The following is a 27,413-nucleotide window of genomic DNA, read 5'->3' on the forward strand; positions in this document are numbered from 1 at the left end:
CTTGAGTATTGTATATTTTATTTCAATTATAAATCTGTCATACGATTCCAGAGATATGGCTCTTTTTAGTTAATGCAAATTTTTATGGTTTTTAAAAAGTGGGTGCGGCTCACTATATACTAAGCACTAAATAAAAAGGACCTTATCTCTGGAAGCGTAGGGTGAGGGTGAATTTATAAAAAAGCAAAAAAAACCTGAATATTCAGTGGGAATAAAATAGGAGCAAAAAGTGAGCACTGTTGACCTGGTGACAGGTCCTCTTTAAGAGAATGGGCCTTGCTGCAGTTCGCTGCACAGTCAGGTGGTCAGGACCAATATGCTGTCATTTCAAGGTGGAATAACCCTTACAGCTGTAATTCTTCAAGTGTCTCACACAGTAAGCATAAATTTTGTACTAAGTCAGTTAAGTTCTCTGTATGGTTTTGGCATTTGGGAAAATAACAAAGTACCCGCAGTTTTAATGATAAAAAAAACGAACGCATTCTACAGGCAAATGTTAATGATAATGAGAAGTACACTGTAAGTTGGGAAATGTATGAAAATGAAGACATTTTTTGTCTGAAGAGTAATGCGATATTCTAATGTTACACAAAATAGATCATTATCAGTAACAATATGTACTTATCTGTTCCTTGCAGAAAATAAGGCCCTCATTGATGCAAAGCCACAAGGTATCTAACTGTATGTTGCAAATATTTAAATTTTTGGAAGTATATTTAACCTCTTCCCGACATCTGACGTACATGTACGGCGCGGGTTGCGTGCAGGTGTATGGAGTGGGCTCACAGGCTGATCTGGCACTATAAGCGAGATATAATGGCTACATGTCACTGCCCGGATCTGCGTCTAACAGCTGCGGGTGGCGCAGTCTCTGATATCAGAAGCACTCCCATCAAAGTTTATTTTAGAAAATACATATATTCATTGTAAAATAATAATTTTGCATTATCTCTTAGATCTCTGCATTTTCTAATCCTCTGGAATTCCTCCTAGAAATATATGAATAAATTAAAGAAGTTGTCCACTACTGTGATAATCCCTTCTCACGGTAGCAGTTCCCCAAGAAACTGATCTACTGTGCTCAACTTTTTGATAATTTGTACATTATTTGCTCCATAACTTTCATGTAACAAAATAATGGTTATGTGATGCTTAGAGAAAGAGGTGAACTGAATACAACACTTCAGCTCTATAATCCCTTTTGCCCCAACCTTGATCTCTGTTTTAATATTCTGCTGGGCCCCGAACTTTAATGATTGGAGGTTATTGTGTAATTAGGTTTTGTTGTTACATTGATGGAAATAAGCCTGATGAAAAATGAAAATAATGTAGTTCCAAAGCACTACAGCAGAACATATGCTTTTCAAAGCTGTAATGCAAATTGTCTATTCAGAGAGGACAAGTACTTGAACTTCAGTGCCACCTATTGGAAGTAGAAATCCTAAAAGTCAATATCGACCCGTTAACAGCCTTGACACATGACAGGGTAAAAGCCAAATTCTGGTTTGCCTTTTATCCTAAAGTCATGTGGCAAGGCTCATTAAAGGATCAATATTGACTTTTAGGTTTGCTACTTCCAAGGCATATTTAATTTCCCAGTGGAGCATAGCATGGCCTATAAGCCTCCTTACCTTGGCATGTCAGTCATGTCAGCCTCCATAAGGAGAAACGTTACCTTTTGGACCTCAAAGCAGTCATATAATGCCACTAATCTCAGGATATGTTGCTCTGTATCTTGAAGCCTTAGTCGGAAACAATAAGTATACAGTACAAAGGGATGCATACTAAAAAATTATAGGGGTATTCCCATCTTAAATATTTATGATCTCTTCACAGGGTATGTCATGAATCTCTGATTATTGGGATACACACCTAAAGTCCCTTAGAACAAATTGAGAGAATACACGTGCTGCCACCTCTCCATTGACTCTCTGCTAAATGCTGTGAACCCCAGTCCGAACGTAGAGGCAAGTTGAATGTGGGATCCCCCTTAGGATATACCATACATGTCTAAAATTTGAATATCCCCATGAGTTAAACTAGCCAAGATGAAAAAGAATATAAGTCAAACAATTTGGTCAAAAATAAAATAAATGCTGAGCAGGTCTAACTAGTATGCTAGAAAGGTACAGGGTATTATCTACTCTATCTGACTCCTAAAAAAGGGCTAAGAAAGATTTAAAGGGAATCTGTCAGTAATCAATCCTTCCTAAGCCGGCTATATGGACATGTAGGTCATAAGAAGCTGAATAAAATGATACCTTGTTTTCTATGATCAGATGCCTTATTCCAGAGAGATCAGTTTTCTTATATGTACTGTAAATGAGCAGCTAAAGCAGGCTTGCACAATATATTGCTGCCAAAGGGTGTTGTGTGGCCCGCAGACAACCAGGAGACTCCAGTTCTCATCTTCCCATATTCAACTGTATTCGCGTCTTTCAGATGTGAATACAGTTGAGTACTTTGGTGCTGGGACAGGGGCAGAGCAGCGCTTGTCATCCCCTGCCCCGACGTGCAATGACGTGATGACGTCATCTTGCTGCTGACCTCATCACTATGCGGCTTTCGCCAGCGCGCAGCGTAGAGATGTCGAGGATGCAGCTGAAAACAGTAAGTGCTCTATGATGGAGGACATTGGACATAATTTCAAAAAACATCACAGTAAAAGACAATGCCTTACCAACACCAGGTCAGATTACCAATGCATTGCAGGATGCAGCAAGCCTCCATGATAAAGGCGGGGGGAGCACATGTGCAAAATACTGATGCAGGCAGCCACTCACTAACCTACCAATTCATGGAGGGGGTGGCTGTGTAATATTATACATGCACACTGATGGAGTCTGCATAGGGCGCCAGTCACACAGATATATGTGATGCACAGTGTCTGGGTTGCAGTCTATTGATGACGCCTATACTATTAGATCAGGCGGGTTGCCCAGCACTATATACGTGCACCCCCACAGGACAGACACCCCAATTCACCCAGCCAACACCAAAGAAGCCTGGCCGCATCCTGCAAAAAAATGTGAAAAAAATATGAAAAATGATGTATAAGATAAATACACCACATGAAGTATTGGTTGATATTTTGGCCAAAATACTCAAACTCGCAACCCAAACGTCAAGGGTCCTCATACTTGTGAGTCCTAACACTAAACAATAACACTAAACATTAAAAATGGTGAACATTGGACATAATTTAAAAAAACATCACAGTAAAAGACAATGCCTTACCAACACCAGGTCAGATTACCAATGCATTGCCGGATGCTGCAAGCCTCCATGATAAAGGCGGGGACAGCACGTGTGCAAAATACTGATGCAGACAGCCACTCACTAACCTACCAATTCATGGAGGGAGTGGCTGTGTAGTATTATACATGCACACTGATGGAGTCTGCATAGGGCGCCAGTCACACAGATATATGTGATGCACAGTGTCTGGGTTGCAACCTATTGATGACGCCTATACTATTAGATCAGGCGGGTTGCCCAGCACTATATACAGTACAGACCAAAAGTTTGGACACACCTTCTCATTTAAAGATTTTTCTGTATTTTTATGACTATGAAAATTGTACATTCACACTGAAGGCATCAAAACTATGAATTAACACATGTGGAATTATATACTTAACAAAAAAGTGTGAAACAACGGAAAATATGTCTTATATTCTAGGTTCTTCAAAGTAGCCACCTTTTGCTTTGATGACTGCTTTGCACACTCTTGGCATTCTCTTGATGAGCTTCAAGAGGTAGTCACTGGAAATGGTTTTCATTTCACAGGTGTGCCCTGTCAGGTTTAATAAGTGGGATTTCTTGCCTTATAAATGGGGTTGGGACCATCAGTTGTGTTGTGCAGAAGTCTGGTGGATACACAGCTGATAGTCCTACTGAATAGACTGTTAGAATTTGTATTATGGCAAGAAAAAAGCAGCTAAGTAAAGAAAAACGAGTGGCCATCATTACTTTAAGAAATGAAGGTCAGTCAGTGCGAAAAATTGGGAAAACTTTGAAAGTGTCCCCAAGTGCAGTTGCAAAAACCATCAAGCGCTACAAAGAAACTGGCTCACATGAGGACCGCCCCAGAAAAGGAAGACCAAGAGTCACCTCTGCTTCTGAGGATAAGTTTATCCGAGTCACCAGCCTCAGAAATCGCAGGTTAACAGCAGCTCAGATTAGAGACCAGGTCATTGCCACACAGAGTTCTAGCAGCAGACACATCTCTTCAACAACTGTTAAGAGGAGACTTTGTGCAGCAGGCCTTCATGGTAAAATAGCTGCTAGGAAACCACTGCTAAGGACAGGCAACAAGCAGAAGAGACTTGTTTGGGCTAAAGAACACAAGGAATGGACATTAGACCAGTGGAAATCTGTGCTTTGGTCTGATGAGTCAAAATTTGAGATCTTTGGTTCCAACCACCGTGTCTTTGTGCGACGCAGAAAAGGTGAATGGATGGACTCTACATGCCTGGTTCCCACCGTGAAGCACGGAGGAGGAGGTGTGATGGTGTGGGGGTGCTTTGCTGGTGACATTGTTGGGGATTTATTCAAAACTTAAGGTATACTTGTAACGGGTCCGGGAGGCGGAACCTCTGAGCTACTATACAAGGGGGCGGCCCTTGTAAGGGAGCGGGTGGCAGTCTCTGGATGAACGGACAGGGAGATACGGCAAGTGATCAGGGCAGTCTCTGGGTGAACGGACAGGGAGATACGGCAAGTGATCAGGGCAGTCTCTGGGTAAGGGGTAGGTACGACCTGTGATGGCAGAGCCTCCGGGTAGGCTAGCAGGCAGATGGTAGATGGGTGCTCCCAGGTGAGCAGGCGAGAGTCTCTGGAATAGCAGGTGGTCACGGCACGTGACGGCGGAGCCTCCGGGCTGGCAGGCAGGCAGGTAACGGAGAAGCGCTCCCAGGTGAGCGGGCAAGAGTCTCTGGAATAGCTGGTGGTCACCGCAAGTGACAACGGGACCTCCGGGCTGGCAAGCAGGCAGGTAACGGAGATGCGCTCCCAGGTGAGCGGGCAAGAGTCTCTGAGATAGCTGGTGGTCACAGCACGTGACAACGGAGCCTCCGGACTGGCAAGCAGGCAGGTAACGGAGATGCGCTCCCAGGTGAGCGGGCAAGAGTCTCTGAGATAGCTGGTGGTCACAGCACGTGACAACGGAGCCTCCGGGCTGGCAAGCAGGCAGGTAACGGAGAAGCGCTCCCAGGTGAGCGGGCAAGCTGGTCCATAGACAGACTGACCGGAGTAGTAAGGCAGACCGTCGGACCTCAGGCAAGCAGGCAGGTAACTGATATGCGCTCCCAGGTGAGCGGGCAGGCTGGTCCTTAGACAGACTGACAGGAGTAGTAAGGCAGACCGTCGGACCTCAGACTGGCAGACAGGTAACAAGTATTCAGGCAGGAATCAGGCAGGTAACTGGCAGGTAACTGGCAGGTAAACGGCAACGGGACCTGAGGGCTGAAGCACAGGTGAGACACAGGTGCAAACAACATTGCTCGGGCACCTCCATTTTGGAGGAGGTGCCTTATATATGATGAAGTCCTCCGGCCATTGGCCGGGGACTCTTTAGGGCGGCGCGCGCGGCCCCTTTAAGAGGAGGGAAGCGCGCGCGCGCGCGCCCTAAGCACAGGGGCCGGGAAGGAGCGCGCGCTGAGAGCAGAGCAGGAGGAGGACGCCGGGACGGAGCGCGCGCTGACAGCAGAGCAGGAGGGGGACGCCGGGACGGAGCGCGCGCTGACAGCAGAGCGGGGAGAGGACGCCGGGACGGAGCGCGCGCTGACAGCAGAGCGGTGAGGGGAGCAGCGTCCCTGCCTAGCAGAGGGCAGGGACGCCAGCGCTACAGTACCCCCCCCTTTAGGCCCCCCCTTTTTTAGGCCAGACAGAAATTTAGCTAGGATGAGAGGGGCATGGATATTCTCCCGGGGCTCCCACGTTCTCTCCTCAGGACCAAACCCCCTCCAATCTACCAAGAAAAAGGTCTTTCCTCTTACCCTTTTGGTGGCAAGAATGTTCTCTACCTCAAACTCGTCCTCAGCAGAAACCGGAGCAAGAGGCGTACCTGTAGACTTAGAAAAAGAGTTAAGTACCACAGGTTTGAGGAGAGATACATGGAAGGAGTTAGGGATCCGTAAGTTGGCCGGGAGTTTCAATTTATAGGCCACCGGGTTGATCTGACTGATAACCTCCAGTGGGCCGATGAACCGAGGCCCCAACTTATAGGAAGGGATCTTGAGCCGGACATATTTGGACGAGAGCCAGACTTTATCCCCAGGACGGAATTGAGGAGGATCCAGACGTCCTTTGTCAGCGTGCCTTTTCATACGCTCGGATGACAGAAGGAGTGCGGACCGGGTACTCTCCCATATGGAGGAAGACTCGCTCTTGTGATTGTTGTACGAGAATTCGGCCCTTGGCAGGAGATCCACCCAGTCAGAATGGTGAGCATTAACGAAGTGCCGGAGGTAACTGGTCAGGTTCTGATTGATCCGCTCCACTTGACCATTAGACTGTGGGTGGTAAGCGGAGGAGAAGTCCAGAGTGACGTCTAGCAATTTACAAGTGGCTCTCCAGAAACGAGAAGTGAACTGTACTCCTCGATCCGACACGATGTGACGGGGCAGGCCATGAAGACGGAAGATGTGGCGGATAAAGACTCTGGCCAGCTCGGGTGCAGACGGAAGACCTGGCAGGGGAATGAAGTGAGCCATCTTGGAAAAGCGGTCAGCGACCACCCAAATGACCGTACAACCGGCAGAGACGGGCAGATCAGTTACGAAGTCCATCGCTATATGCTGCCAGGGGGCAGCAGGTGCTGGCAGAGGAAGAAGGCGGCCGGCCGACAAGTGTCTCGGAACCTTGTTGCGGGCACAGGACACACAGGCAGAAACAAAGTCCATAACATCCTTGTGCAGGTTAGGCCACCAGTAGTGCCGGGTAATAAGCTGGAGGGTCTTTTTCTGATCGGCGTGGCCAGCTAGTTTAGACGAATGACCCCAGTGTAGGATCCTCTCCCGAACAGGTACCGATACGAACGTCTTACCAGGAGGGAGACAATTTAGACTCACGGAGGCCACCTGCATTACTCTGGCGGGATCGATGGGGCAGTCACATGGTCTACGAGGTGGTAATGTCTCTGCCTCCTCCATATCAAAGACATCAGCACAAGACCAATAAGGAATCGGAAGTCCAGGTAGATTAGCTGGGATAGGAGAGGGACGGACGGAATGGACGGGAACCAGACAGGTTTTATGACAGTCTTGTCCCCAGCGAAGGACTTCTCCGGTTTGCCAGTCAAGCACGGGTGCATGTCTCTGGAGCCAAGGCAGACCTAGCAAGAGGGCGTGAGAGAGTCCAGGCAGAACGTGAAGGGAGATACTCTCTGAATGCAGCATACCCACTTGCAGAGTAATGGATTCGGTGATGAATTGGATGGGGCGAGATAAGAGGCCCCCATCCACGGCAACAACAGACAAGGGTACAGCCAGAGGTTTGGTGGGGATGCGGTATTTCTCCACCAGGGACAGTGAAATAAGATTTCCGGCTGCTCCAGAGTCAAGTTGGGCTAGTTCGGAATAACGATTCTCCCCGCAGATGATTGAGACAGACAGCAGCAGGGATGGAGAGGATTTATTTTTGTCTAGATCAAGTCCTCTGAGCGAACCTAGACACAGGCGTTCTCCCGACCTCTCCGGGCAGGCACGGATCCGATGCTCCTTACTGCCACAGTAGAAGCAGCTCCCCTCGGCACGGCGAAAGTCCTGACGGGATTTGACCATCTTGGTCTGGTCGACCTGCATAGGCTCAGGAGAGTGTACCTGGGGAGAAACGGAAGGAGTGACGGGTTTCAGAAAAGTAGGACCCAGACGTGGAAGCCCCTTTTCACGGGTGACCTCTTTGGCACGTTCCTGGAATCGTAGGTCAATCCGGGTGGCAAGAGTTATTAGGTCATCGAGAGTGGTAGGAATGTCCCGACCAGCAAGTTCATCTTTAATACGGCTGGACAGACCCTCCCAGAAGACGGATACCAGAGCTTCGTTATCCCAGGCCAGCTCCGAGGCAAGGGTGCGGAACCGTATGGCATATTGACCCACGGTGAGGCTTCCCTGACGGAGGCGTAGCAGAGATGATGCGGATGAGGTCCTCCGTCCGGGTTCGTCGAAGGCTTTCCGGAAAGCCGTGAGAAAGGCAGGCAAGTCGGACACCAGGGGGTCTCCTCTCTCCCACAGAGGATTTAGCCAGGCCAGAGCCTCCCCGGTGAGATGGGACATGATGAATGCAATTTTTGCTCGGTCGGAGTTAAACTGGTGGGACAATAGTTCAAAATGCAGGGTGCACTGATTTATGAAGCCCCGAGCCAGGACGGAGTCGCCTCCGAAGCGAGGAGGTGCAGAGAGCCGGGGTCCGGAAAAGGATACCATGGTACTGGCCGTAGTTGCAGGATCAGACAGGGTGTTCAGGCGAGTATTAACATTCCGCAGATGACCCAGGATGGCCTCCTGTTGGGACTTCAGACGGGACAGTTCAAGACAGAGGTCCGAGAGCGAGGGAGCTTGGGTGCCACCGGGTTCCATGGCCCGAGCAAACTGTAACGGGTCCGGGAGGCGGAACCTCTGAGCTACTATACAAGGGGGCGGCCCTTGTAAGGGAGCGGGTGGCAGTCTCTGGATGAACGGACAGGGAGATACGGCAAGTGATCAGGGCGGTCTCTGGGTGAACGGACAGGGAGATACGGCAAGTGATCAGGGCAGTCTCTGGGTAAGGGGTAGGTACGACCTGTGATGGCAGAGCCTCCGGGTAGGCTAGCAGGCAGATGGTAGATGGGTGCTCCCAGGTGAGCAGGCGAGAGTCTCTGGAATAGCAGGTGGTCACGGCACGTGACGGCGGAGCCTCCGGGCTGGCAGGCAGGCAGGTAACGGAGAAGCGCTCCCAGGTGAGCGGGCAAGAGTCTCTGGAATAGCTGGTGGTCACCGCAAGTGACAACGGGACCTCCGGGCTGGCAAGCAGGCAGGTAACGGAGATGCGCTCCCAGGTGAGCGGGCAAGAGTCTCTGAGATAGCTGGAGGTCACAGCACGTGACAACGGAGCCTCCGGACTGGCAAGCAGGCAGGTAACGGAGATGCGCTCCCAGGTGAGCGGGCAAGAGTCTCTGAGATAGCTGGTGGTCACAGCACGTGACAACGGAGCCTCCGGGCTGGCAAGCAGGCAGGTAACGGAGAAGCGCTCCCAGGTGAGCGGGCAAGCTGGTCCATAGACAGACTGACCGGAGTAGTAAGGCAGACCGTCGGACCTCAGGCAAGCAGGCAGGTAACTGATATGCGCTCCCAGGTGAGCGGGCAGGCTGGTCCTTAGACAGACTGACAGGAGTAGTAAGGCAGACCGTCGGACCTCAGACTGGCAGACAGGTAACAAGTATTCAGGCAGGAATCAGGCAGGTAACTGGCAGGTAACTGGCAGGTAAACGGCAACGGGACCTGAGGGCTGAAGCACAGGTGAGACACAGGTGCAAACAACATTGCTCGGGCACCTCCATTTTGGAGGAGGTGCCTTATATATGATGAAGTCCTCCGGCCATTGGCCGGGGACTCTTTAGGGCGGCGCGCGCGGCCCCTTTAAGAGGAGGGAAGCGCGCGCGCGCGCGCCCTAAGCACAGGGGCCGGGAAGGAGCGCGCGCTGAGAGCAGAGCAGGAGGAGGACGCCGGGACGGAGCGCGCGCTGACAGCAGAGCAGGAGGGGGACGCCGGGACGGAGCGCGCGCTGACAGCAGAGCGGGGAGAGGACGCCGGGACGGAGCGCGCGCTGACAGCAGAGCGGTGAGGGGAGCAGCGTCCCTGCCTAGCAGAGGGCAGGGACGCCAGCGCTACAATACTGAACCAGCATGGCTACCACAGCATCTTGCAGCGGCATGCTATTCCATCCAGTTTGCGTTTAGTTGGACCATCATTTATGTTTCAACAGGACAATGACCCCAAACACACCTCTAGGCTGTGTAAGGGCTATTTGACCAAGAAAGAGAGTGATGGAGTTCTCTGGGAACTCCTTCAAGATTGTTGGAAGACCATTTCCGGTGACTACCTCTTGAAGCTCATCAAGAGAATGCCAAGAGTGTGCAAAGCAGTCATCAAAGCAAAAGGTGGCTACTTTGAAGAACCTAGAATATAAGACATATTTTCAGTTGTTTCACACTTTTTTGTTAAGTATATAATTCCACATGTGTTAATTCATAGTTTTGATGCCTTCAGTGTGAATGTACAATTTTCATAGTCATGAAAATACAGAAAAATCTTTAAATGAGAAGGTGTGTCCAAACTTTTGGTCTGTACTGTACGTACATCCCCACAGGACACAGGTAGGTTAGTGAGTGGCTGTCTGCATCAGTATTTTGCACACGTGCTGTCCCCGCCTTTATCATGGAGGCTTGCAGCATCCGGCAATGCATTGGTAATCTGACCTGGTGTTGGTAAGACATTGTCTTTTACTGTGATGCTCCATGATGGAGGCAAAGATTTAATATCCTGACTATTTTGGGAGGGGTGGGGTGTTTTGGTGTTACTGTGAGGGCACATTGTGGGGCAATGGGGTGGGGGGGGAATTGTGAAAGGATATAAACAGCAAATAGGTGGGAATACAGAATCCACTCAAAATTCACAAATCAGATATGTGTGTTCAGCAAAGTAAGGTATAAAACATAACTTTTAATATATTTCTAAAACAAGTGCTGCCTTAAAAAAGAAAAAGGCTTAAACCTCAGTAGGTATATCAGAGGTATATATAAAGCCTAGTTCTTTGAATAAAATAATTTGATACACCCTAATATGTCTTCTAACTATAGAGCTAACCAAATATATACTGGATACAAAAAACACCCGTGGTGACAGCACTATTTAGCTACCAAAGCGTCTACGTATAATACAGCTTATAGACAATCCAATTCTGCAGTTGCACAGTCACTGGACTAACCACACCTGTCTACTATACCAAAATTAATAGACATAATTAAATAGAGCAATCACATCTATCAGGTATTTTTGAAGAAGCACTGACAGAAGAGAATCAAAAACAAAAAGGCCCAATATCGCGGGCTATAGTTTTTCATATGGTAGACAGATGCAAAGAAATACAAGATAAAATGGGTGAGGAAGCCTCCACACCTCATAAGACATATTATAAAGGAGAATTAAATGGAGCGATCTCACCCATTAGAAGAAATTAGTCAGGTCCTGGGAGTATATCAATCCTAATAAGTCCATCCATCCAGGAAGATAGGGGAAGAGGTGTAGCTCTATAGATTCCTATTCGGGCTAACACATACTATTTCCCCAAACTTCCACCCTGACAAGGGCAGTCTACATCTAGCCCTGTTAAGGAGGCCCAGCACTATCTCTTTGTGCGTCCCAATGCGTTTCATCAATTCAGAATCCTCAGGGGACTAAAGCACATGTAGGGTTTTTCATAATGGTGCAGAGTGGAATGGGCAATTCCTAAACTCTTTCTGTTATGGCAGAGAGCATGTGGTTAAGGCTAAGTACTTATATGTTGGTCCATATGCTGGATTGTTATATGCTGTATTATACATAGACTCTTTGATAGCTAAATAGTGCTGTCACTACTAGTGTTCGTTATATCCAGTATATGTTCGGTTACCTCTACAGTTAGAAGACCTATCTGATTATTTTATTCAAAGAACTAGGCTTTATATATACCTCTGATATACCTACTGAGGTTTAAGCTTTTTTCTTTTTTAAGGCAGCACTTGTTTTAGAAATATATAAAAGTTATGTTTTATACGTCACTTCTTTGAAGAACATAGAAATTGTGAAGGGCCACAGTAGGCAGAGGAGCAATGTGGGGGATATTTTGGAGAGGGGCAGTGTGAGGGGAACGCTATGGAGAGGAGCAGTGTGGAGGGGTATATTATGGAGAGGTGTAGTTTTGGGGGGTATATTATGCAGATGGGTTGTGTAGGGGGTATATTATGAAGAAGGGCGGTGTGGTGAGATATTAGAGAGAGGGCAGTGTGGGGAGATATTATAGAGAGGGGCACTGTTGGGGATATTTTGTGCAAGAAGCACAGTGAGGGCCAATTATTTATTCAGTGGCACAGCATGGTAGATATTTTATCCATGGGGCATTATAATGATATTTTTTATTTTTAAGTGCTGCAGAAGGCCGGAGAAAAGGGAAGTCTGGAAAGATGAGCTCTGGGTGTGAAATATAATCATGTTGTCCGTACTATGACAAAAAGGTTGGAGACAAAAGAAATGGGAACAACTTAAATCAGAGAAGATGTCACCTATAAGGTACATGAATGCAAATATTTATTTGTGATACTGACTACGTCTCATCAGTACTGTGGTTCCTGTATGGTCCACAGTCTGATAATGGCTGATAACAACAACTACCAGTATCTCCTTACCATTGTTAAGGACATACTGGAAGTGTCACGCAAGGAAACACAGAGGGTAGAGGGAAAGGGAGCCCAGACACAAGGGAAAGGGGGGAGTGGAGACCTCCTAGTCTGGTCTGGTGTCACCCTGTCTCAACTACCGTCCAAATAATGGCTCTTCACCAATCGCCGCACGCAATTCCTCGCCCTGACTTTCCCTGATTTATGGCTAAGGCTAGGGAAGGAAGGAGATGAGCACTAGTCGATCTCCACTAAACTCTATAGACAACAAGGGTAGACAAACAAGGGGGGAATAGCTTAGCTTTAGACGACTCCAAACAAATACGTACACTGCCTCTAGCTCCAGAGAGGACGAAGTACTGCTCTTGCTAAGCCTCACAAGTAATAATGAATATCGCCGACACCTCCCTCTCAGACACACCAGGTATTTGTACACCCAGGCCAGGGAGATAATTAGCCAGAGGGAGGTAGCCACTGGGTCCTAGAGACAGACAGCCTCTAGGAAGATGTTTGTAATGCCAAACATAGAGATCTCCTGCAACCAACTGCAGGGCGACTGTCTGTCACCTCTGAAACACCCGTGACAGTAAGTTGCAGGTTCACATGATGCAAGTGTATATGAGGCTGACCTGAAATTGCAATTGGTACTATGCTTGCTGATGTATTCATGTACTGACAGTGGTTCTGGTGATATAATCATGTACTAACGGTGGTCGTAGTGATGTATTCATGTACTGATGGTGGTTCTGGTGATTGTATTCATGTACTGACGATGGTTCTGGTGATGTATTCATGTACTGACCGTGGTCCTTGTGATGTATTCATGTACTGATGGTAGTTCTAGTGCTGTATTCGTGCACTGATGGTGGTTCTGGCACTACAGACATGCACTCACGTTGATTCTGATCATGTTACAATCCATAATGTGCTTCATGATAAAAATGAAAAATCATCAAAACTTGTTTTTGAAATTATGAGGAGGATTTGCTTGAGTTTCTGCTTAGTTCCTGCTCCAAAAACTCTGTGTATTTTTGGGTGTGTTCACACTGATTATTTTGGAGCAGAAACTCTCCAAATCCTTCTCAAATTTTCAAAACTTGGTTCTCATGATGTATTAATGTACTGATGGTGGTTTGGGTGATGTATTCATGTAAGCATCCCTTTAAACAGAACAGTAGAACTGAACTTTGTGTTTGTTCAAAAACATCTATTGCAGCTCTCACAGCTCTCTTGTATTACAACAATACTGTAACCCTACCAACTTCAGGAGCATGAGTAATCCAAAAATGTCATCACCAAAGGCAACACCAAAACTATAATTACTCCCAAAATGAGACAATAGGTGCTTATCGCCAATAAAAATACATTTTTATGAAATATTGCAAAAATGTAAAAAAGTTGAGTATGCCCCCTGATGAAGCAAGGGTGAAACGTGCGTTGGGGCACTTAGGACTCTATCCCACATTTATTCACTTGGACATGTGTAAATATCTGAGTTTGTGGGTTTTTAATAATCACCTAGGCAGGTTAACGATACAATAATATTTTATTCCTTACATCCAAGGTAATACAGCAATTCCAGGTAAATGTCCAAAATACGATCATCTCAGTCCACAATCCTCCATATGACAGCTAAAACGATGGAAGCACAGGTTTAAATCCCAACGACATATCTCCCAACTGTAGCACGTTTTCCAGTCCAGTTGGCCCTGATCTCCATATCCCATCGATACATCTCCTTCGATGTCCTTCCACACAACTCCTAAAACTAAAACATGTGGCTTTTCTTTCTCCTACACTGGGATCAGCCCCCTGAATGAGCAGAAGAGCTCACCCCTCCCTCCCCCAGCTAAGTGTGCCTTAGTAGATATTTTCCTATCACCAGGGTCTGCATGTGAGACTCCCTGTGGTGATGGCTGCACTGTGTTTACTGTCCCCATCCACACAATGGGGCTAGTGGCTGGGACTCTGGGAGACAATGGAATGATTGCTTTCATTGATTACCAATTTTGGGTCTGGCCTTTATGTATGCTTACTGTCAGAAGCATTGATACCTGAAGCTGAACTGTTGAGCAAACAAATCACTAATGTGATTAATGGAATGCTGGACACTTTACAAGTGAAATTAGTGCACATACTGACGAGCAAGCAGAACTATATAAAACCTAACAATTAAATCACTAATAAAACATAATTAATAATAATATCGACAAAACCGGTGCTCCGTGATGGAAAAGTCTCATAGTCTTTAGTACAGGGCTGTGGAGTCGAAGTCGTGGAGTCGGAGCCCATTTTGGTAGAGTCGGAATCGGTATAAAATGGACCAACTCCGACTCCTAAAATATATAACAAATTGGGTAAAGTAGTTCAATGCAGTTTGTGGGGAATATTTTTTCATAAGAATTTGGGAAAGTTATGAAATGTCCTATAAATGTCTGTCCTATTCCTGATCTAAGGGTCTAGACTTTTAGCTGAGATGAATCTGTGCTACAGTAAATTTATCACTTAAACATGAGCCATGTATGAGGGAGTTGGAGTCAGTGGCATGGAAATTGAGGAGTCGGAGTCTTACCGACTCCACAGCCCTGCTTTAGTAGGTGGGCAGCTCCTCACAACATGTATATTCTACTTCGCCTCCATTTTGGATGTTTCTTTATACATAGAAGATTCCTTATAGAGCTTCATAGTTTGTCTAGCGAGTTGCACTAAATTCTAGTAAACCAATTTGATAAATTTGGCATCATTTTTTCACTAACGTATAAATGATATTCATACTGTGACTTGATTGAGCAATCTCTCCACTTCTCGTACTGTGTATATGTGCGAAAAGTGCCTCATTTTAAGCATGATGATTTTCTAAACATTTTCTTTGTCATTTTATAGAATCTGTAATACAACTTTATAAAAAACATATGACCTCCATTATACAACATGAAGCTTATTCTCTTTCACAAAGACAGTTACTTGTGAAAAAATGTAGTTTTCTTGAGTCTTTTGGAAAAATGAAAACATATACAGAGGACATGTCTGAGACTATAAATGCAGATGAACTTTTTACACCAGAAAAGCAGCAGCTTATATCCAGAAGAATGTTTCTACTGGGGGATGCCGGGAGTGGAAAAAGCTATTTCTGTAAATGGCTACGAACTAAATGGATACAAGAAAAAATTACAATGTATAGATGTATTTTATACCTATCCAGCAAAAAATTAAAAAATAACTTGAGCCTGGAGGCTGTATGTGATGAAATATATTCTAACCTTTCTTCAGTTCTCAGCATGGATAATATCCTTCTTATTTTTGATGGAATTGATGACCTTGTGTGTGAAAATAGAAACTCAGACTCAACTCATGGAAGTGAAATTAATTGCTCTTTAAGTGTATACACCTTGTTGGAAAAAATAATGAAAAAACTACTTGTCCCTGACGTCGATGTTTTAATTGTATGTCGAAATGACTCTTTAATTGACTTACAGAAGGAATGCAACTCTGCATTTATTCTTCTAGATTTTACTGAACAAGAGACTGAAAATGTCTATAATACAATTACTGCAAAAGACCAAAAATCAGACAAAAGACGTGAAACAATATATTATATCACACACATGCCTGCTTTTGTCGTAATGATGAGTCATTTTAGCAATAACCACCATCTGGAAATTATCAGAGATTCTAGTCCATATAAGATTCTTACTGATACTTTGTTGAAGTGGACTACAAAGGTCATAGGAGAAAGAATAAAGCAGAACATTTTTATAAATATGGCAAGTCAATCATATGAAAATCTTATTAAAGGTAAACCAAACAGCACAGAGACCATGGAGTCCTGGGATAAATTTCTGATTTTATATAATTGCGAAGTACAATGCAAGTACCAGTGCAATCTTCTGAGAGACATTTTGGCAGCTGCACATTGTGTATGGGAAATACACCGTACAGGAGGCTTAAAAGAGTGCCTGGATTTCTGGGTGTTTGGAAGCAGTATACACAGAAATACCGTGTTGCTAAAATCTGTTGAAGACCAGCACAATGCAAAATATTATCACTTCATAAGATTCTTCATGAGACTTCTGGCTTATCCAGATTGTGAGAGTCTGTATAATAACACGCCCATGAAGAACAGTCGTATGCAAGACTTACTTTCAGACTGGTTCAAGGAAAACATTTGCAGATGTAGACCTTCTGAAAAGCTGAAACTCATCCACTGCATTTTTGAACTACATGATGAGATAGTGACAGAAGAAGTTCTGTCTAATTTGAAAAAGTTAGAGCTCTTTAACACCCCTCTGAACTTTAGAGACATCCAGGCCTTGGATTACTGTTTCAAAGGCATTGAATTGGAAGAACTGGACTTGAGGCTTTGTGCTCTTGAGGACAAAAGTGTTAAACGACTCAGAAGTGTGATTAAGAACACCAAAATTGTTATGTAAGCTGATATGTCTGTCTGTTACAATACAATTTTAAAGTAAAACCAGTAATTGGTATTAATGCAATGCACAGATCATATTATCTTTATTTGCCATAGATTGGGTGACACTACGGACAGGGTCTCCATTGCGGTACGTCCACACATTGAATAATTGCAGCTGATTTTTCTGCACAAAAAAAAAACAGTGATGGCAGGAAAAATGCTGCGCAAAATACACATTTTTTTACACATTTTTATAAACGGTTTAATGTGTTATAACTTACGTTTTTTCCCAATTCATGACAAAATGCTACGTAAACCCTGAAAGTATCGACATGCTGCAGATTTGAAAAAACTTTTTGATGGTTCAAGTCCGCAAGGAAAAATAAGCAGCATGTTAGTGAGATTTTAGAAATCTCATTCACTTTGCTGGCACTGTAAAGTGCGGCATTTTATACCCTTCAAAAATACATGTAAAAAAAACGTGGCAAAAATGCAGCCCAAGCACCCATGGGCAACATTCATCAACCCCTTATCTAACAATTATTGCATGTAAGTTATAAGGTTTCCATTATAAAGTTAGAGTGACTTTTTGAGAGGGAAATGAGGTGCAAAACTTTTATCCAACATAGTGCATTTCCATTAATATTAATTTAAATGCATGTTCAAAAAGAGATAGTATTCACATAATATTCAATTCTGGGGCTTGACCATTTGCCCTCTTGGAGGCCAGAAAGTTCTAATGATAGCACTGACAACTGATTGCAGCACTGTTGCCATTTATTTAAACATAACCAGGATAAAATAGTGTACATGTATGAACAAATTGGATCCTAACGATAAAATATAGGCTCATCCAAATTTGTATTGACATAAACAAACTAGATAAAATTAAAATTGGGATTTATTGAAACTGGAAATGTTTTTGGGCATCAAGCTTCATATAATGGCACAACTCTCGAGAACATCAAAGAAAATATAATTCCAAAAGCATAGAAGTTTGTGAATATAGATACAATTCATTGGCTATTGATACCCATTTATCACTTAGGGTATGTCCCCACGATCCAGAGCCGCTGCGGCCCCGACGCTGTGGAATAGCCGCTCAGCTTCTACCCTCATTGTGCAAATGAGCGGTGTGTTTTTTTTTTCACATGCGACTTTCCTCATAGATGTTAGTCTATGGGGAAAGTCCACATGCGGACCCGCAAGAGAAATTGACATGCTGCGGGTCTGAAAGACGTGTCGCATGTCAGTTTCCACGGGTGATCAACAGTTGTACAGTACAGTAGTGGACATTGGATTTCTAGAAATCCCATCCACTATGCTGTAACATCTGGACGCTTCGAGTTTGACGGCTCCTGACCGTGGGCACATACCCTTACTGAACATAAATAGCTATATTACATAAAATATTTATTTCTGTGATCTTCAAATATGGATTGATGTTACTTGTTTCAGGCTGTCTTCTAACCACTTGACCAAAGAAACTGGAAAACTTCTAGGGGAAATTCTAGGAGAGCCTGGCTGTATTATTGAAAAGCTTTCGTAAGTATAGAAGTCTGCATATTTTATACATGATCACATTTAAATCAATATATTTTTGATCCAGGTATATATTTATTACAAAGAACACCAGCTACCCTATTGAAAGAAATCATCAAATTAGTTACTTCTTTGTAGATCTAGATCTAAGCTGGACACAAAGTTGTACAATTTAAGCACCTGTCCATACCCCATGAGCTGGACACAGAAACACAATTTGTACCTTAGACTATGTACTCAATAAAAAAAAGTTTTCAACTATTGCATACTATGAGTAAAATGTTATTTTTGCAGGTTGGGAACCAATCAGTTGGGTAATCATGGTGCTCAAGAACTTTGGAAAGCTGTAAAACATAATAAGACTCTAACTGGTCTATATGTGTATGATAACAAAATCACAGATGAAGGAACACATGGGATGGTCGAACACCTGCAGGAAAATCTGTCACTTCAGGAACTACAGTATGCCAGTTTATTATGTTTTTATTTTGCTTTTAGCCATACTTCTGCTCTTTTCTTTTGACATATAATGTACATATATATAACACCAATTATTTCATAACAAAGGCACCTGTTGGGTGTTGAATTATACAGATTTTTTTAATTAAACAGTTCTTGAATTAAACATATTGGAAGAAGGAAAAGTAGGCAAGTGTATGATTCTGGAGCAACTTTGACAAGGCACAAAAAATAAGCCCTTACAGAGCCCCATTGAGCAAAAATTGAAAACGTTACGGGTCTCGAAACACAAGCATTTTTTTTTAATACACATTTCCAAATTTTTTTTGCCACTTAAAAAAATAAAACTATACATGTTTGGTATCTACGTAATATGACTGACATGGATAATCATATTGTTTGGTCATTTTTACCATATACTGAACATGATAAATAAAAAAAAGCAAAAAACAGATGTGGAATATTTTCGCAATATCGCTGCACTTGGAATTTTTTTCCCACTTTCTAGTATATCACATGATAAAGTGAATGGTGTCATTCAAAAGTACAACTCGTCCCACAGAAAACAAGTCCTCACATGGCTATTTTGATGGAAAAATAAAAAAAGGTTATGGTTCTTGGAATAAGTGGAGGAAAAAACGAAAGCGCAAAAACAGCAAGTAGCACCGTTAAAGTAAAAGTGTTTTAAAGTATGATATAGGGATAAATGTGATATCCGTGCAAAGAATTCTCATGTTATCCAATACAAAGTATTAACGTTCTGTTCATATTAAGCTCATGACCATAAAATTATCTTTTTAATGTGTTTTAATTCATATTGAAATAGATTAGGACAGATCTCATATATAAGGGGACAGTCATATTTCTGTTCATCTAACACACTACTCTTTTCTGACCTTCTAACGGAAATGAAAAACTTTCTATGTATGAAAATATATATTAAGTGTGCAGTGAGGGACTTTATTTTATCTACATTTCTGACATTTGCTTTTTCTTTTGTAGGTTGTACTTCTATTTTCCTACTTATAGATATATATTTTTCCTTTTCCTATTTATTAACTCTTCTTGTCTCTTAAAGGGGTTCTCCGAGAAATGTAATAAAATAAATTAGTAAAATAAGTAATACACATTTAAATATTAAACATTTTTCTAAATACTTTTATTTAGCAAAAAGGTATGCTTTATATAGTGCACTCTGTTACGATTTCAAAGATGGCAACTGCCCTGTATTATTGCGCAGCCCATCCTAGACTTCAGAAGACATATAGTAGGATGAGCTGCATGAAGCAGGAAACAGACACACTACAACTTGTCAGGCTGACTGAGATGGATGATCAGTCTCAGTCAGTCAAAGAAAGGTGTTTATATTTTCCTTTAGTCCAGCTCCACTCAGTGTCCTGTCAGGTTGAGTGAACAGAGGAATGTACTTTCACGATGCCTGACCGGACCTGACTCTGTCTCAAGCAGATGTTCTTAATGGTTGTGATTGATGGTAGTTGCCATCTTGGAATTCTGAGTGCAGTACATAAAGCACACCTTTTTTCTAAATGAAAGTATTTAGAAAAATGTCTAATATTTAAATGTGACCAGTTTGGACGATAACACGATATCAGGCTGCTCTGCTGTAATAAAGAATCCTTAGGACCAAGATGAGTTGAACGGTTTTTACTTCCACAATGCATTTCAATGCTGGACTAGCATCTTTTTCAAGTGAAAAAAACAATTTGATCCAATTGTTTTTTCCACTTGAAAAAGATGCTAATCCAGTGTGGAAACGCATTGTGGAAATTAAAACCGTTCAACTCATCTTGGTCGTAAGGATTCTTCATTATAGCAGCGCAGCCTGATATCGTGTTATCATCCAAACTGGTCAGCTATGCTGGAGGAGATCCTCTCCCAGTCATGATGCAGCAGCAGCTGATATCTTCAGGTCTTCATAAGAGATGTGGCTGCACCAAACCTGCTCAGGTGAGCATTTTCCTTTGCAGCTAAAAGGGTGTCACCCAATGGTCTTGTGCGCTTTTGTTCCCCTACAGCTTTTATACTAATATTTAAATGTGTATTATTTATTTTATTTATTTATTTTAGCACTCGGAGAACCCCCTTTAAAGTAGATTATTGCATCTCCTTGTTAAATTTTGTAATAAAATTGTAAAACATACATAGTTTATTCAAAATTTGTGCCATAATGTAATTATGTGATTTTCTTTTAATTATTTTACCTCCCTTGCGTTAATCAATTAGTTACATTAATCCGTTATGTTAATCATTTAGTTGCGTTAATCAATTTGTTCATTTTTGTACTAATATACACATACAAATACTATATACAATACTATACATACTAAATACATAATTTGATAGGAATGTATTTTCCACAAAAATATAACTAATACTGTACAGCGTACAGTTATATATAAAAATAATATAAAAAATAATAAAATACAGGTGCTTCTCACAAATTAGAATATCATCAAAAAGTTAATTTATTTCAGTTCTTCAATACAAAAAGTGAAACTCCTATATTATATAGAGTCATTACACACAGAGTGATCTATTCCAAGTGTTTATTTCTATTAATGTTGATGATTATGGCTTATAGCCAATGAAAACACAAAAGTCATTATCTCAGTAAATTAGAATAATTAACAAAAATGACTCTATAAAATATATGAGTTTCACTTTTTGTATCGAAGAACTGAAATAAATTAACTTTTTGATGATATTCTAATTTGGTGAGAAGCACCTGTAGCATGTCCGTTTTATACTGCCGAGGAAGCGTATGCCCTTTTATATTCTGACAGTGAAAAAAGTGTAATGTCACATGGCAATGATGTCAAGGGTTTTAGTTTCAGTAAGAGTGATAACTCAGAAATGAGCAGTCATTCTTGTCCATCCTCAAAAATGACAAGGACCAGTACAAGAGAGATAAATAGAGCTACTGGAGAAACGTCTCCAAATCAGGGAACATTGCCCAGTACACTTGTTGTCCCTAGTGCTAGTGAATTGGCGCATGCCAATGTACAAGCAGGTTTGCCACTTGATGTAGCATTTCCCAGATGGGAGGCTTCAGATTTGGCTGCTCCATTCAATTCCAATTTTAATGCCATTCCTGGCATCAATGTGGAGGTGGAAGATTTTGGACCAGTTATTTTTTTTAATTTGTTTATGACAGATAGCTTGCTAGAGCATATTGCCCTCCAAATTTATGTGCTTCCCAATTTATCAGTCAGAATCCACGATCCTATTATGCTAGATCAAATTTATGGACGCAAACTAATGTTCCTGAAATGAAAAAAAATTTAAGGACTTACATTTGCCATGGGATTTGTTAAAAAAAAACAACGTGCATTCGGTTTTACTAGTCCAACCGTCCTGTTCAAGCCACGCCTATGTTTTCTGTCGTTCTTCCTAGGACCCGTTATGAAATGCTTATGAGATTTTGGCATTTTAACGACAATAGTCAGTGCCTGCCCAGAAATGCTCCAGAACATGACAGACTATATAAACTTAGACCCTTCATCGAAGAGTTGACAGACATGTTCTTAAGGCTCTACAACCCAACACAAAACATTTTTATTGATTAGTTCCTTGTAAAATTCAAAGGAAGACTGCACCTCAAGCAATTTATGCCATCTAAGTGGGCAAAGTTTGGAATAAAACTGTATAAAATGTGCGAGAGTTCAACGGGATACATATCAGCTTTTCGCATTTATGAGGGGAAAGAAAGCCAACTAAACCCACCAGGATGCCCTACTTCTTTGGGTACATCTGGAAAAGCGTTTGGGACCTGATAAGTCTATTTTTACAAAAAGGCTTTAACCTGTATGTAGACAATTACTACACCAGCATACCCCTATTTAAAAGTCTGGTTAAATTCAACATAGGTGCTTGTGGGACCATTCGTAAAAACCGTCAAGGGTTTCCACAATCATTGGTCGTCAAAAAGTTTCAAAAGAGACAGTTATGGGTTGTACGCAATGTAGAGTTGCTTGCCCTCAAGTATAAGGATAAGAAAGATATTTTTATCCTTGGCTCAATCCACAGAGATGCTACAAGGGCTATTGTAGTGCAAGGATCCACTATTCCAAAGCAAAAACCTGTGTTAGTCATTGATAACAATAAATACATGGGGGGTGTGGACCTTGCAGACCAGGTTCTATAGCCAATCCAGGTATCAAGAAAATCATATACCTGGTATAAAAAGTTAGTCATTTACTTGTTTCAGGTGGCTACGTATAATTTTTTGTGTTATACAAAAAAACAGGAAATTCAGATACTTTCCTTGATTATCAGGAAATAGTCATTGAAAATTTTGTTTTGTAAGTGTTGGCCCCGCTCATCCATTAGAATCTAAAAATGTCAAAAGACTCTGAGTGACATTTTATTGCACTCATTCCAGAAACAAGAAAGAACTCCCAGAGAAGATGTCGTGTATGTACCAAGAGAGGAATGAGGCATGATACCCACTATTATTGCCCACGTTGCCTATCATTACCAGCCTTGTGCCTTACTGACTGCTTTAAAATTTTCCACAGGGAACCACATTTTTAAACTGTATTAATTTATCCCATTTTGTCTTTCAAGCATACTTTTTATTTAATGAATGAAACATTCAAGTAAAACTCGCTTAACAATTTTCGGGGTGGATGTCTCCAGTGGCACAAGCTGGGCTCAAGATATTGGGCACTACAATGGTACATTTGCAATTTTTGCACTGCGTGCTTGTTTGTGGAAATCATCCATGGAGTGAAAATCGTCACTACATCCATAGATGAATTCCCAGAGGAGTATCTTTTCCAAAATGGGGCCACTTTAACGGGATTCTGCTGTTCTGGCACTTAACGGGTCTGCAAATGGAGTCCACAAACTATTCTAGGAAAATCTGTGCTCCAATAGTCAAATAGCGCTCCTTCCTTCTTAAGTCCTTGAGTGTTACCAAACAGTACTGCACTGACAAATATGGGGTATTGCAAAAATTGTGAGAGAAATTAAAGGGACATTTTTACCTATTTTCCCATGCCGAATCTGGGGCTAAAACATTTTAGTGGTAACAATGTAATTATTTTTTCTTCACCGCTGAAATGTATAAAATTCTATGAAACAGCTGTGGTGTTAGTATGCTCATTGCACCATTAGATTAATTCATTCAGGGGAGTAGGTTGTAAAATGGGGTCACTTATGGCAGGGTTCTGCTGTTCTGGCACCTCAGGGATTCTGCCAATGTGACATGGTCACCCACAAACCATTCCAGCAAAATCTGCTCTCCAATATTCCTTCGCTTCTGAGCTTTGCACTGTGTCTAAAATGTAGTTTCCGACCACATATGGGGCATTGGCATACTCAGGAGAAATTGTACGATTATTTTCTCCTTTTACCCTTGTGAAAATGAGAAATTTGAGGCTAACTCAACTTGTTTCTGAAAAAAACTGAATATTTAATTTTCACATCCCAATATTTTAAAATTCTGTGATGCACCTGTGGTATCTATTTGGGGCTAAAACAACATTTTTGTGGGAAAATGTGATTTTTTGTATTTTCACAGCTCAATGTTATAAAATTTTGTGAAGCACCTGCGGTTCAAGGTGCTCACCACACATGTAGATAAATTCCTTGACGGGTGTAGTTTCCAAAATGGGATCACTTTGTGGGGGGTTTCCACTGTTTAGGCACATGAGGGGCTCTGCAAACATGACATGGAATTTGCTATTGATTCCAGCCAATTTTGCATTCCAAAAGTCAAATGGTGCTCCTTCCCTTCTGAGCTCTGCCGTTTACCCAAACAGTAGTTTTCCGCCACATATGGGGTATCCGCATACTCAGGAGTAATTGCACAAGAAATTTTGGGGTCCATTTTCTCCTGTTACCTTTGTGAAAATAAAAAATTCAGGCTAAAGCAATATTTTTGTGGAGAAAATGTGATTTTTTTATTTTCACGGCTTAACGTTATAACATTATATTAAGCACCTGGGGGTTCAAGGTGCTTAGCACACATCTAGATAAATTCCTTGAGGGGTGTAGTTTCAAAAATGGGGTCAGTTGTGTGGGGTTTCAACTGTTTAGGGACATCAGGGGCTTTGCAAACACGATATGGCGTCCGCTCTTGATTTCAGACAATTTTGTATTCCAAAAGTCACATGGTGATCCTTCCCTTCCGAGCCCTGCCATGTGCCCAAACAGTAGTTTTCCACCACATGTGGGGCTTCAGTGTACTCTGGAGAAATTACACAACAAATTTTGGGGTCCGTTTTCTCCTATTACCCTTGTGAAAATAAAGAATTTGGAGCTAAATTAACATTTTTGTAGGAAAAAGTAAAATTTCCATTTTTTCCTATCAAATTTCTTTAATTCCTGTGAAGCACCTAAAGGGTTAATAAATGTATTGAATGCGTTTTTGAGCACTTTGAGGGGTGCAGTTTTTAAAATGGTGTCACTTTTGGGTATTTTCTGTCATATAGTCTCTTTTAGTCACTTCAAATGTGATGTGGTCCCTAAAAAATTGATTTTGTAAATTTTGTTGGAAAAATGAGAAATTACTGATCAACTTTTAACCCTTCTAACTTCCTAAAAAAAATTATGTTTCAAAAATTATGCTGATGCAAAGTAGACATGTGGGAAATGTTATTTATTAACTATTTTGTGTGATATAATTATCTGTTTAATGGCATAAAAATTCAAAGTTTGAAAGTTGCAAAATTTTCAACTTTTTTGTAAAATGTTCAATATTTTGATAAATAACCGCAAATCATATTGAACAAAATTTACCACTAATATGAAGTAAAACATGTCATGAAAAAACATTCTCAGAATCGTTGGGATGTGTTGAAGCGTTACAGAATTATTATCTCATAAAGTGACACTGGTCAGAATTGTAAAATTTGGCCTGGTCAGGAAGGTGAAAACAGGCTCGGGGATGAAGGGGTTAAACACTCCATATCACAATACTAACTTATGAGATATCTCACAATACATATCAAAACTTTGGTTCTTATTAACAAAGTTTCTACATTTCCCTAAGTCTTTTCTCTTCTTCAAAAATGACCTATAGTTACCATCCTCTTCTTTCTCTGGATCACATTTCCGAGACTTCTCATTTGATGCCCTGTTCTCATAATGACACCATTTTCTTGCTGTGATGCCCCTGTTCTTATGGTGCCATAACTCTCTTCTCCTGTGATGCCCTTTTATCACAGTGACATCACTCTCTTCTGCTGTGATGCCCCTGTTCTCATAATGATATCACTATAAAATACTTTTTCTTTACAAAAGTTAAAACCATTTTAAAACAAATTATGTAGGTGCCCATAGGCAACAGAAGTGTGTGGCGTCTTGTCCAGTCATTTATTTTACCCTTGTCATCCAAAGTCACATTCAGTAGAGAGAAGCCTGATGATGACACAAAGTTTTATATCACTTAATCATCTCTTGCCAACTTAATACTGAAACTACTAATATATGCCTATATTAATATCTTTTCAGTCTTTGTGGAAATACTTTTGGTGATGATGGTCTCACAAACATACTAAAGCTTAAAGACACCAAGAAAGAACTAAATGTTGTTCTGCGGATTGCAGAGAATTTGGAGCTTTTTGAGTATGTGGAGAACAAAATTAGGAGCCTGAACCAAACATGGAAGAGCTATGATCAAGAGTATCTTGACAAATTGCTTGTTGCTGTTCTAAAGGATTTGGAGAAACGAGACTGCAATAAAGACCGCCAAATCTCCTGGGAGAGAGTGGACAACCTGGTTCAAGAGATTAAAAAAGTACAAAAAGAAGAGAAAAGAAAGCATTAAATTCTGGAACTGTGGAGATTTAACAGCTCTTAGCAGCCTGTAGAGATACTTTTGTAGAGTTGGTTGTTGATTGTCATGTCAAGAAATTAAACAGCATAGTTTTGTTGATAGTGGTAGTAGCTTGTTTATGCTCAAAATGTGCCTGTCTTTATACGTAAAAAATGTATTCCCGAATGACTTCTTTAAACACCAAATGCTGCATTCTTGATATTAAAGCAGTTTTAAGATGATAACGCTTTTGTAAATGTAGACCATATATGATATGAAAATTGATGTGATGTATCTGGTGGCTATAATCAGCTGTCTGAGACTATTGAAATGTTCACTTTCGGGAAGTACATAAATCTATTTGGCATGTTTAATCACCTTTATATTAACCTTATTACATTACCACATGTTTATTTTAAGATCAAACTCAACTTGCTTTGAATTTTAATTTTTGGAAAGATTTTTTATAGATAAAATATTTAATTTGGGTAAAATTAAAATCTTTTAAATCTTTTAATGTTTTTGGTCATCTAGAAGAAAGATTGATTTCTTTTTCTCTGCACAAATAAAGCTCTTTGTGACAAATATTTGTGACTTCATCTTATTGCCTTCGCCTTTTTCTTCCATGTTATTGACACAGTTACAATATACAGTATTGTTTTTTTAGACAATCTCTGTCTCTGAGACTCTTTCGAACAGCCAGACATTTTTGACTACTTTTTAATTTACATTTTAGCCCATACTGCGTGCATATGTCAGACACACGCTAGCATCTTAATTCAGTTTATTATATCCTGGAGTCTTTG

General features: G+C 41.8%; 1 protein-coding gene across 11 annotated transcripts in view; it reads left to right on the plus strand.

The window, feature by feature from the left end:
- LOC141166143 (NACHT, LRR and PYD domains-containing protein 1 homolog) overlaps nt 1-27,194 on the plus strand; it is a 47,876-nt gene extending 20,682 nt beyond the window's left edge. For all 11 annotated transcript variants that reach the window (XM_073652534.1, XM_073652537.1, XM_073652530.1 and 8 more), the window contains 5 exons: nt 639-671; nt 15,296-16,838; nt 18,282-18,368; nt 18,660-18,827; nt 26,304-27,194. In XM_073652534.1, the coding sequence (XP_073508635.1) occupies nt 639-671; nt 15,296-16,838; nt 18,282-18,368; nt 18,660-18,827; nt 26,304-26,619 (2,147 nt within the window). In that variant the 3' untranslated portion in view covers nt 26,620-27,194. The remainder of the gene's footprint in view (nt 1-638; nt 672-15,295; nt 16,839-18,281; nt 18,369-18,659; nt 18,828-26,303) is intronic.
- The last annotated feature ends 219 nt before the right edge of the window (nt 27,195-27,413 follow it).

Source organism: Phyllobates terribilis, unplaced genomic scaffold (assembly GCF_046119375.1).
Source record: "Phyllobates terribilis strain yellow unplaced genomic scaffold, ASM4611937v1 Scaffold_11__3_contigs__length_659146591, whole genome shotgun sequence".
Taxonomy (NCBI): Eukaryota; Metazoa; Chordata; class Amphibia; order Anura; family Dendrobatidae; genus Phyllobates; species Phyllobates terribilis.